Raw genomic sequence first — 13,151 nt, 5'->3', positions numbered from 1 at the left:
GAATACGTAGCAATTATGTTTGACAAGGAAAATGAGGGTAGCTCCAAATCCTTAGACCCGAGTCCTTCAGCATAAAGATATGGGTCATAGCACTATCAAAATACGTATCTGGTTGAACATTGCAATCGTAACTAAATGCTAAATCCACTAGGGTCATGCAGCACTATTTGCAAAGGTTTAAGGGTGTTGCAAGTGGGACCACAGATCCCTCCACTAACTTATTGCCTGTTGACCATAACTTGCATCCAGTACATTTCTAAAACTGAAGCATACGAATGAATACAAAATGCATAATAAAAAGCTACAACTGATTGCTTCACTGCATATCCATATTTCATTTTTGGTGAATTGACTGCATATGACACAAACGGTAAACACGTTCAAGTAACCTATAATAGCAAATATTTCCCATGTTCCTTGAGAAGCATGTAATATGCTGTCTCTCTTATCAAGCACCTTTCTTTATAGCCCTTGTGGCTTAGTGCTTCTTTTTGATTATAATTATTATAATCAAAAAGAAGCGCTAAACCACAAGGGCTATACAGCTTGATTATAATAATAATAATAATAATAATAATAAAGCACCTTTAGCACATCCTACCCCGCAGCACTGTATGACTTATGGGTTTAGCACTTAATTGCGATTGTAACAATTCTTGAGAAGCGCTAAATCCACAGGGATTATGCAGCACAAGGGAAAAGGAAATCATACCCACTCATTGTACCCCTTGAAGAGCTCATGAAAAGTTCTTAAGGAAGTGCTAAATTCATGCAGGTCATACACTGAGAATCAAAAGGTAATCAATTTGGTCTGAGAAATGGGTGGGTAGCTCAAATTCCTTGGATCAAGAGCTCTTCACAGCCATACCATGCACATCAATATCAAAATTCTCACACTAGGAAAGCAGTAGGCCTTCATTATAAATGTATCGCCATTAAAATTCTGAAAGGAGATAAAAAGACAGTATACATCCTTCGGTTTATTTTAAGGGACAAAAATGAAGCTTATCGGTAGGATTTCTGGTAGCGAGCACGGGCTCCAGGACCTCCGAATTTCTTGGGCTCACAGCGTCTAGGATCAGCAACCAACAGGGAGCGGTCGTAGTTTATCAAGATGTTTTTTATCTCTTTCTTGGAGGCTTCGTCCACAACTGTATTAAATAGAAAATTGGAAGTTGTATAATACATCAATATTTTGAACAAGATGTATGCAGCACCTGAGTACCTTAACTGACGAATCATTTTACTAACCAATGCTTTTCAATCCAATACACAGAATATATACTGGAGACGGATTTGTCAGTTAAAAATAGGAGAGGAGAGTTATTAAATGGAGAGTTAGAGGTATTGGGAAGATGGAAGGAATATTTTGAGGAATTGTTAAATGTTGATGAAGATAGGGAAGCTGTGATTTCGTGTATAGGGCAAGGAGGAATAACATCTTGTAGGAGTGAGGAAGAGCCAGTTGTGAGTGTGGGGGAAGTTCGTGAGGCAGTAGGTAAAATGAAAGGGGGTAAGGCAGCCGGGATTGATGGGATAAAGATAGAAATGTTAAAAGCAGGTGGGGATATAGTTTTGGAGTGGTTGGTGCAATTATTTAATAAATGTATGGAAGAGGGTAAGGTACCTAGGGATTGGCAGAGAGCATGCATAGTTCCTTTGTATAAAGGCAAAGGGGACAAAAGAGAGTGCAAAAATTATAGGGGGATAAGTCTGTTGAGTGTACCTGGTAAAGTGTATGGTAGAGTTATAATTGAAAGAATTAAGAGTAAGACGGAGAATAGGATAGCAGATGAACAAGGAGGCTTTAGGAAAGGTAGGGGGTGTGTGGACCAGGTGTTTACAGTGAAACATATAAGTGAACAGTATTTAGATAAGGCTAAAGAGGTCTTTGTGGCATTTATGGATTTGGAAAAGGCGTATGACAGGGTGGATAGGGGGGCAATGTGGCAGATGTTGCAAGTGTATGGTGTAGGAGGTAGGTTACTGAAAGCAGTGAAGAGTTTTTACGAGGATAGTGAGGCTCAAGTTAGAGTATGTAGGAAAGAGGGAAATTATTTCCCAGTAAAAGTAGGCCTTAGACAAGGATGTGTGATGTCACCGTGGTTGTTTAATATATTTATAGATGGGGTTGTAAGAGAAGTAAATGCGAGGGTCTTGGCAAGAGGCGTGGAGTTAAAAGATAAAGAATCACACACAAAGTGGGAGTTGTCACAGCTGCTCTTTGCTGATGACACTGTGCTCTTGGGAGATTCTGAAGAGAAGTTGCAGAGATTGGTGGATGAATTTGGTAGAAGTGAGATGTAATTTTTAATGGAAAATATGTTTGTTCCAGTCATGGTATTGTGCCTTTTTATTCCTTTTTTAGGTACAGTATTCATGCTTATCAAGGCTGAGGGACTTCATAATTACCTTCACTTTACCGTCTGGTATATATATGCATGTACTCTGCAAATGATTGAAAAAGCCACTGGTTGACTGTTTCATCAACAAAGGTAACCAGGTGTGACATATCTCTCTTATCAACCTTTTGGTATTGTGTACCGTTAATATAATGATACATTATATCAAAAGTACAGTGGTCCCTCAATAATCGTCCGGCCTGAAAGTCGTCCATTTCGGAAATAGTCCCGTTATTTCGTCTAAATATTGGCTCGCAAATGGTCCATTAACTCGCTAATCGTCCTTCGTCCGGGACGCGTGCTCACGCTCTGAGCCGCCTGGGCCTGCCTTCCCAGCCAGTGTGCCATTGCTTACCAGTGAGCGACGGTCCCCTCACATGCTCCTACGAAATATTTCATAATATTCCCTTGATTTTAGTGCTTGCAAGTGCTAAATGAGCTACCATGGCTCCAAAGAAAGCTTCTAGTGCCAGCCCTTTGGTAAAGAATGTGAGAAACACACATAATTTATGAAAAAGTTTGTAGAAAAATACAAAGGTGGTGGTGGTAGAGTGGAAGCAGTTGTAATAGTGGTGGTTGATGGTGGTAGTGATGGTGATAGAAGATAGTGATGGTGGTAACAGTTGTAATAGTGGTAGAAGGTCGTAGTGATGGTGGTAGAGGGTTCCTTCTTTAGTGATTCAGCGATTCTACTAACTCCTCCAATGTTGTTGGAGTTATATAGGGCTACAGAAACCACCACCGCCTCAGCTGCTGCTTCACCACCATTATGGACGGCTTACTCTCAGTGGCCCTTATATACCCAACAACACAACACCTCTCGTGACATACGTAATGACTTATTTTATTCATTCTAGAGTATATTCCATGTTTCTAAGTTATTAATACTGTTTATGTCACATTAGTTGAATTGTGATAGATAAATAAGCCGTAGAGTTGATATTAGTGTCATTCTCCAACAAACTCGCCATCTCTCCCTCACACAAACAAGTCTCCGATAAGAACATAAGAAAGGAGGAACACTGCAGTAGGCCTGTTGGCCCATTACTACCTGGAGTTTACCTGGAGTCCACGGGGGTCAACGCCCCCGTGGCCCGGTCTGTGACCAGGCCTCCTGGTGGATCAGAGCCTGATCAACCAGGCTGTTACTGCTGGCTGCACGCAAACCAACGTACGAGCCACAGCCCGGCTGGTCAGGAACCGACTTTAGGTGCTTGTCCAGTGCCAGCTTGAAGACTGCCAGGGGTCTGTTGGTAATCCCCCTTATGTATGCTGGGAGGCAGTTGAAAAGTCTCGGGCCCCTGACACTTATTGTATGGTCTCTTAACGTGCTAGTGACACCCCTGCTTTTCATTGGGGGATGTTGCATCGTCTGCCAAGTCTTTTGCTTTCGTAGTGAGTGATTTTCGTGTGCAAGTTCGGTACTAGTCCCTCTAGGATTTTCCAGGTGTATATAATCATGTATCTCTCCCGCCTGCATTCCAGGGAATACAGGTTCAGGAACCTCAAGCGCTCCCAGTAATTGAGGTGTTTTATCTCCGTTATGCGCGCCGTGAAGGTTCTCTGTACATTTTCTAGGTCAGCAATTTCACCTGCCTTGAAAGGTGCTGTTAGTGTGCAGCAATATTCCAGCCTAGATAGAACAAGTGACCTGAAGAGTGTCATCATGGGCTTGGCCTCCCTAGTTTTGAAGGTTCTCATTAAATAACAAAAGGCACAATACCGTGACTGGAACAATACACAAATAACCCGCACATAAAAGAGAGAAGCTTACGACGACGTTTCGGTCCGACTTGGACCATTGACAAAGTCACACTGACTTTGTCAATGGTCCAAGTCGGACCGAAACGTCGCCGTAAGCTTCTCTCTTTTATGTGCGGGTTATTTGTGTAAGGTTCTCATTATCCATCCTGTCATTTTTCTAGCAAATGCGATTGATACAATGTTATGGTCCTTGAAGGTGAGATCCTCCGACATGATCACTCCCAGGTCTTTGACGTTGGTGTTTCGCTCTATTTTGTGGCCAGAATTTGTTTTGTACTCTGATGAAAATTTAATTTCCTCGTGTTTACCATATCTGAGTAATTGAAATTTCTCATCGTTGAACTTCATATTGTTTTCTGCAGCCCACTGAAAGATTTGGTTGATGTCCGCCTGGAGCCTTGCAGTGCCTGCAATGGAAGACACTCATGCAGATTCGGGTGTCATATGCAAAGGAAGACACGGTGCTGTGGCTGACATCATTGTCTATGTCAGATATGAGGATGAGGAACAAGATGGGAGCGAGTACTGTGCCTTGTGGAACAGAACTTTTCACTGTAGCTGCCTCAGACTTTAACTCTGTTGACTACTACTCTGTGTTCTGTTAGTGAGGAAATTATAGATCCATCGACCGACTTTTCCTGTTATTCCTTTAGCACGCATTTTGTGCGCTATTACGCCATGGTCACACTTCTCGAAGGCTTTTGCAAAGTCTGTATATATTACATCTGCATTCTTTTTGTCTTCTAGTGCATCTAGGACCTTGTCGTAGTGATCCAATAGTTGAGACAGACAGGAGCGACCTGTTCTAAACCCATGTTGCCCTGGGTTGTGTAACTGATGGGTTTCTAGATGGGTGGTGATCTTGCTTCTTAGGCAGGTCCTTTACAATCCTTCCCACAAAGAACATAACAATGGAAGAACACTGCAGGTCTACTGGCCCATACAAGGCAGGTCCTTATCAAAATGACCTCTACCCAAAGCTACCCAAGAATTTACTCCCGTACCCATTGACACAAATCAAACTCGGCTCCTCCCACTCATATATTTGTCCAATCTCTTCTTAAAGCTACCCAAGGTCCTAGCCTCGATCACCCTACTGGTAAGTGTGATGTTAAATAAGAACATAAGAACTTAAGAAAGTAGGAACACTGCAACAGGCCTGCTGGCCCATACTAGGCAGGTCTTTCATAAATCCAACCCACTAACAGAACAAATGCTACCCAAGCAATAAGCTCAGGTGCAAGTCCGACTCAAATCCAACCCCTCTCACTCGTGTATTTATCCAACCTAAATTTGAAGCTACCTAAGCCATAGCTTTTAGAACATAAGAAAGGAGGAACACTGTAATAAGCCTGTTGGCCCATACTTGGCAGGTCCTTCACAAATCCAACCCACTAACAGAACAAATGCTATCCAAGAAAGAAGCTCAGGTGCAAGTCCGACTCAAATCCAACCCCTCTCACTCATGTATTTATCCAACCTAAATTTGAAACTACCCAATGTTTTAGCTTCGATCACCCTACTAGGCAGACCGTTCCACTCTTGGGCTCAATACGGCGTATGCTGTCAGTGGCTCTGAAACCCCAACAGAAGACCATTTCACTCATCAACTACCCCTATTACCAATGTTCATTTATACATTTTATTAGTGCTTTACATTTATTTGGCATTTTTTCTGCATTTTTTTTTTTCAACAAGTCGGTCGTCTCCCACCGAGGCAGGGTGACCCAAAAAAGAAAGAAAATCCCCAAAAAGAAAATACTTTCATCATCATTCAACACTTTCACCACACTCACACATTATCACTGCTTTTGCAGAGGTGCTCAGAATACAACAGTCTAGAAGCATACACACAAAGATACACAACATATCCCTCCAAACTGCCAATATCCCAAACCCCTCCTTTAAAGTGCAGGCACTGTACTTCCCATTTCCAGGACTCAAGTCTGACTATATGAAAATAACCAGTTTCTCTGAATCCCTTCACTAAATATTACCCTGCTCACACTCCAACAGATCGTCAGGTCCCAAGTATCATTCGTCTCCATTCACTCCTATCTAACACGCTCATGCAGGCTTGCTGGAAGTCCAAGCCCCTCGCCCACAAAACCTCCTTTACCCCCTCTTTCCAACCCCTTTCGAGGACGACCCCTACCCCTCTTTCCTTCCCCTATAGATTTATATGCTTTCCATGTCATTCTATATTTATGCTAGGGAAGTGTCCCCTGAAGTGACCTAGAGTCCTTGTAGATGAATGGTTCAGAGAACGGACATGTTAAATTAGACATGTGCAACTCTTGGGTATCTTTGAGGAAACGTTTCGCCACACAGTGGCTTCATCAGACCGATGAAGGCACTGTGTGGCAAAACGTTTCCTCAATAGATACCCAAGAGTTGCACGTGTCTAATTTAACGACCTAGAGTCCTTATGGAGGGGGATTCCCCCTTCCAAACAATAACCTCTCTTCCCTCTCTCCTCCTCCCTGTCTTCCATTTATTAAAAACAGCCTTCAATAAAGGTAACTGTCGTGTTGAATGTTCATTCTCTTGTGCATGTAAATCTATCTTTTAGGCAAAAAAAAATTTGTTGTTGATACTTCTGGGTGTCTGGAATGAATTAATTGGATTTACATCATTTCTTATGGGGAAAATTGATTCGAAAATCGTCTATTTCGATAATAGTCCCACTTCCAGGAACGGATTAAGGACAATAATTGAGGGACCACTGTATGTGCAATACTGACATTACATTGAATATTCCATCATTTTTCACTTACATTTCTGATAGTAGGCCACTAGAGACTTTGAAATAGCTTGACGGATGGCATAAACCTGAGATGTGTGGCCACCACCCTTCACACGTACACGAATTGACACATTGGCAAACCTCTCCTGAAATGATGACAAGACATGTAACAATGTAGCATTCATTTTCACTGCATTCCCAAAATATGACAGCTTCAAATTTAAATTAAACCATAAGCTTTACTACAGTAAAGGCAATCAAACAGAATTGTAAGAGGTTCTAAGCAAATATATTTACTAATACCAAATAAGTAACATTTTTAACAAGGTTTCCCACAAATATGAGAATCTCCTTATACAATGAAAGAAAACTAACCAGTTCCAGGCATCTGATACCGTTTCCACAAAGCCTGTGTGAAGGTTGAGCAACAGTTGGGACTACTCACAAAAAAATTATTTTCTACACTGAATATCAATGTGGACTTCTAATTACAAGGAAGCTCATTTGACCCCAAGTACTTCAGATATATACTAATGCATTCACTCTGCTGCATGAGAACTAACACTAAATAATACTCGTGTATAGGAATAAGTTTTATAGATTTTGGAATTAGAAAATTAGTTATGAAAAATATTTTTATTTATTTATTCATGGTCTGCTTAAAAGATTTTTCCACTGAAAATAATCATGACAGTTATAAAACCTTATTCTGAAGGAGGGCCACAAGTGACTGATCAAGCCATAATGCCACTTCCTAAATACTGCAGAAAAATAATAAAAAGTCAACACATTACAGAATAGTCTATTTGACTATTTTAAGACAACCATCAACTATGTTGTTTCTGCATCAACACAGGAACTATAGCCACCCATCCAAGACCAATACACCATCAACCCTCCCTCTACTAACTCGAGTACTACAAGCAAAATGACCAAATATATAATTAGTTATTTTTACCTAATACAGCAATGTTAAATAAAGGTCAGCCATAGTTAAAAAAAAATGTTTGTAGATGAATGGTTCAGAGAACCGACATGTTGATAAATTAGACACGTCTGCAACTCTTGGGTATCTTTATCGAGGAAACGTTTTGTCACACAGTGGCTTCATCAGTCCATACAAAGGAGAATCTTGAAGAACACGAGTAGAATGAGGTAATCAGTCCCTCAACCTTGAGTCGATGTGGTCAGTCCATCAATCTTGAATAGAATACGGCATACGTGTGGAGAAGGAGCTTATAAACCGTTGGTAGGAGAGGTGCAGCAGTCATAGGCGGTGTCACATTTATTCAATGTGGAAGTAAGTCGTGCCCAAGAATTAGGCAAGCGAAGAATTCTCAAGTATTAAGATCCCAAGAAGTTGCAGTGTCTGACAGGTTTGTAGATGAATGGTTCAGAGAACCGACATGTTGATAAATTAGACACATCTGCAACTCTTGGGTATCTTTATTGAGGAAACGTTTCGCCACACAGTGGGTTCATCAGTCCATACAAAGGAGAATCTTGAAGAATTCAAGGTTGAGGGACTGATTACCTCATTCTACTCGTGTTCTTAAAGATTCTCCTTTGTATGGACTGATGAAGCCACTGTGTGGCAAAACGTTTCCTCGATAAAGATACCCAAGAGTTGCAGATGTGTCTAATTTATCAAAAAAAAATGTAAATCAAATAGGCCTGTGCTGTTTACTACAATATTGCTTATGAGCTACACTATACTGGCAAGGGCTGCATTTATTCATTTTAATCAGAGGGACGTACTAAGCCCTTGGGAGTAATAATGCCTGGGAAATGGGATGCATTACACTTCAAATAAGAGGATAAGTCTACTGCCACTCCCTCCTTCCCCCTTGAGATGGGGGCACGAACTGCAAAGAAAATGCAGAGCAAGTCTATTGTAAACGTTTAATTCTTGACTAGCTTTACCAAACTTTCCCAGACACAAAGTTAGCAGAAACTGACCTACCAGCAGGAAATGCGACCAATTTACTAGCCAAAATGAATGCATTAACTATTGACTAATACAAGTTATTAACATGCTATTCTACTTTGTTCACTTGCAAATGATATGCTGGTTCATGCCTGAGATGCAACTGCTGTCAAGAGGTTACCAAAAATTCTGGTTAACTTGCCTTTCCAAGGAGAAGGACAGGCTCCATCAGCTTGAACTGTAGAGTCCTGGGTTCAATGTGCTCCAGGGGCCGGCCATTGACCTTGATCAAGCCATGTCCACGCTTGCAGTGAGCAACCGCTGTAGCAGTTTTCTGTTGAATAATCAACATTTAGCATTATTAAACCCATTCCCACAAAAAAAGTCCTGTATGGAAAAATCTGATATTTTAAACTACTCATAAATATAAACTATTTCTTATACACTACCTACCAAACTGAAACATCACAAAAAAAATATAAGCACCACTGCACAGTGGTGTGCTATTTCACTGCCCAACTGTAAACCTAAATTCTGCTATTTGTTGCAATCTGACTGCTACTGCTTCAGTACCTTCATTACTATTTCTTAAGCATTGCCACATGGATACTACAGTGGACCCCCGGTTAACGATATTTTTTTCAGTCCAGAAGTATGTTCAGGTGCCAGTACTGACCGAATTTGTTCCCATAAGAAATATTGTGAAGTAGATTAGTCCATTTCAGACCCTCAAACATACACGTACAAATGCACTTACATAAATGGTCGCATTGGGAGGTGATCGTTAAGCGGGGGTCTACTGTATACTATATTTTCTTCACACTAAGTGCTTCCACCTTTCCTCAACTGCACCCACTAATGTGTTAAAAATTAAATATAAAAAAAAAAAACTGGTTAGGCAGAGCATTTCAAGCAAGTACGTAATGCTATTCAGGTACAGATACACAGAAGTACGTACAATTATCATACTTGATATCTTTAATTCTACAAGTATAAGGTATACAGGCCTAACTGACATCAATGACATGCATGCTCTATGACCCTTGTCGGTTTAGCACTTTATTATCTGATTACAATAACAATGACATACTACATAAAAAGTTGCTTGTTATACTGAGCATTTCCCGCAAATTAGTAAGTTTTGTCCCAGGATGCGACCCATACCAGTCCACTAACACCCAGGTACCCACTTTACTGATGGGTGAACATAGACAACTGCTATAGGAAACATGCTCAATGTTTTTACCCTTCGCTGGAATCGAACCCGGATCTTCACGGTGTGAAGCCAGAGTTTTTACCACCAGGCAAATTACAAACAAAAAAAAAAAAAAAAAAAAAAAAAAAAAAAAGGGACGCCAATGAAAATAAGTCATTGACTTTTCTGAGGTTTTCCTGGGTAATTTATAAATATGTTGCTACTTATGATAATTTATATAACTATTTATGAGTACCTGTAAATCATTTCCACAGGGGTCCTGGCAAGTCCTAGTCGATCACGAGGCTTAACCCACATGAAGACTACCTCCAATCCCCAGGATCAACACCCCATTTACTCTCACCAAGACACCCACTACAATGAAAATTAAAAAAAAATAACGTAGGTGGCCCGGTGGCTAAAGCTCCCGCTTCACACACGGAGGGCCCGGGTTCGATTCCCGGCGGGTGGAAACATTTCGACACGTTTCCTTACACCTGTTGTCCTGTTCACCTAGCAGCAAATAGGTACCTGGGTGTTAGTCGACTGGTGTGGGTCGCATCCTGGGGGACAAGATTAAGGACCCCAATGGAAATAAGTTAGACAGTCCTCGATGACGCACTGACTTTCTTGGGTTATCCTGGGTGGCTAACCCTCCGGGGTTAAAAATCCGAACGAAATCTTAATCTCTTAGGTGGGAGCCAGACTGGCTAGTCTTCCTGGCAGACGTCAACACAACGTGGCTCCACTACTCACCTTCCTGCCGTACACCTGCACCGCTGGTACCGTCTCTTTGGTCGTCATCTGCAACAACACCAGTCACTAATTAACCCTCTGGCTACTTTAACAACCTCCAGCTTCTATAATACAGCAGTAATTGGACAATAATAAAGGGAGCGCCGAGGTTGGTACTCACCTCGGGCAGCGGGGGAGAGGGAGGAGCTACAGCAACTCGCAACCACATCCACCTCTAATCACGTTTTTTATGTATTTTTTGGAAATATATTCGGAAATCTGTAGTGTCTGATTTTAGAATAACTATTAATGCAGTGGGGGACGTAAATGTTCTGTGGATTATGAGGTGAATTAGCAAATTATAGCAGGTTATATGAATCCACATTCAAGCGGGAAATTTCTTTACTTTCAAAAATGTTAAATAATAATAATAATAATAATAATAATAATAATAATAATAATAATGATAATACTCGTCCAGCAAGTGACTTGTACTGCAGGCAGATTGAAAATAGGCCTGAAGTAAGTTTATTTAGGTACAGGTACACATAAGTACAACTGGGGTCCCGTGGCCTGGTGGCTGAAGCTCTCGCTTCACACAGTGAAAGTCCAGGTTCGATTCCCGGCGAGGGTAGAAACATTGGGCGTGTTTTCATGTTTCCCATCAGTAATAATGGGTACCTAGGTGTTAGTAGACTGGTTTGGGGCGCATTCTGGGACAAAATTAACCTAATTTGTCCGAAATGTTCTGCATAACAAGCGGTTTTCTTTACAGTTGTATGTCAGCTATGGCCTGTATAAGTTGTACTTGTAGAAATAAAGGTTATTATTATTGGTGACCCGGTGGCCTGGCTGGCAAAGCTGTCGCTTCACACACGGAGGGCCTGGGTTCGATTCCCAGCCGGATGGAAATATTCCGACGCGTTTCTTCACACCTGTTGTCCTGTTCACCTAGCAGTAAGTAGGTACCTGGGTGTTAGTGGACTGGTGTGGGCGGCATCCTGGGGGACAAAATTGAAGGACCACAATGGAAATAAGACAGACAGTCCTCAATGACACACTACCTTTCATGGATTATCCTGGGTGGATAACCCTCCAGAGTTAAAAATCCGAACGATATCCTATCTTATCTTATAATTATAATTATTATTATTATTTATTATTATTTTTTATATATTATCCCAAGGTCACTGGTGGTACAGGGTTCAATGAAGCCTCAGTTTTGGTGGCCCTTAATAATACCAACAAGAAAAAAGGCGCCAACTTGTTTGTGTTGCATCGTGAGTATTTTCAAACTTAAGATAAGATAAGATAAGATAAGATTTCGTTCGGCTTTTTAACCCCGGAGGGTTAGCCACCCAGGATAACCCAAGAAAGTCAGTGCGTCATCGAGGACTGTCTAACTTATTTCCATTGGGGTCCTTAATCTTGTCCCCCAGGATGCGACCCACACCAGTCGACTAACACCCAGGTACCTATTTGCTGCTAGGTGAACAGGACAACAGGTGTAAGGAAACGTGTCGAAATGTTTCCACCCGCCGGGAATCGAACCCGGGCCCTCCGTGTGTGAAGCGGGAGCTTTAGCCACCAGGCCTAGGCTTAGCTCTTGGGTCTAGTCCCGACTCTTTATCTTCGACTCAAGACACCCCTCAAGGGAAGTTCCTTGATGCTGGTGAAAGGCTCTTGATCTAGGGAATTGGATCTGTGCTCCGGTTCTCTGAATTGAGCCTGAATACCTTCCATCCCCCCCCCCCAGATGCGCTGTATAATCCTACAGGTTTAGCGCTCCTCCATTATTATAATAATAATTATTATCGACTCAAGACATTCCTCTCACCTCAGTCTGACTTTTTTGTGTTATCCCAGGTTCTCTACACATATGCTGCTATGTATGATAATTCTATGTAACTGTATTTGTGTATACCTGAATAAACTTACTTACTTACTTATTCTTTGCTTTGTCTCCGCTTGCCCCTCGCCCCTAGTGGGTCCTTACCTGAGTCCTCATTCATTCATTCATTCTTTTATCAGGGGTGAAACCTGATTATCAACCCTACCCTCCATTGTATTGCCCTTACGCATTTAGCACTCCCTATAAATAATAGTTGCTGAGTAATTTCCAGTGACAGAATGAGTTTCACCCCATGTGGGTGAAGGGCTCTTAATCCATGGGATTGGACCAAAATTCCCTTCCTTGGATTGAACATGATTGTCTCGTATTGCCCAGGTGCAGCAGGGCCCATATGGGTTTAGCTGAGTCACTGACTACCAGGTTATCCTAGTGTAAATCTTGACCTTACCTTAAGATCATTGTAGCAGCGCTGTTTAACCCTTGTGGGTTTAGCGCTTATGATTATAATACTGAAAACCATTGTAAAAAAA

General features: G+C 41.5%; 2 protein-coding genes across 2 annotated transcripts in view; one reads left to right on the top strand and one right to left on the bottom strand.

The window, feature by feature from the left end:
• Window positions 1-967: 967 nt before the first annotated feature.
• Window positions 968-13,151, bottom strand: part of RpS16 (ribosomal protein S16) — a 12,656-nt gene continuing 472 nt past the window's right edge. The window contains exons 2-6 of the mRNA XM_070103848.1: window positions 10,951-11,057; window positions 10,791-10,838; window positions 9,042-9,173; window positions 6,944-7,058; window positions 968-1,151 (exon numbers count right to left, since the gene is read on the bottom strand). Coding sequence (XP_069959949.1) covers window positions 1,006-1,151; window positions 6,944-7,058; window positions 9,042-9,173; window positions 10,791-10,838; window positions 10,951-10,998 — 489 coding nt within the window. The 5' untranslated portion in view covers window positions 10,999-11,057 and the 3' untranslated portion in view covers window positions 968-1,005. The remainder of the gene's footprint in view (window positions 1,152-6,943; window positions 7,059-9,041; window positions 9,174-10,790; window positions 10,839-10,950; window positions 11,058-13,151) is intronic.
• The window catches only part of Ts (Thymidylate synthase), a 25,661-nt gene continuing 24,313 nt past the window's right edge, over window positions 11,804-13,151 (top strand). The window contains exon 1 of the mRNA XM_070103846.1: window positions 11,804-12,049. Coding sequence (XP_069959947.1) covers window positions 11,978-12,049 — 72 coding nt within the window. The 5' untranslated portion in view covers window positions 11,804-11,977. The remainder of the gene's footprint in view (window positions 12,050-13,151) is intronic.

This window comes from Cherax quadricarinatus, chromosome 88 (genome assembly GCF_038502225.1).
Source record: "Cherax quadricarinatus isolate ZL_2023a chromosome 88, ASM3850222v1, whole genome shotgun sequence".
In the NCBI taxonomy this organism is placed as follows: domain Eukaryota; kingdom Metazoa; phylum Arthropoda; class Malacostraca; order Decapoda; family Parastacidae; genus Cherax; species Cherax quadricarinatus.
The sequence above is the reverse complement of the archived record's forward strand: the minus strand, read 5'-3'. Positions and strand labels throughout refer to the sequence as shown.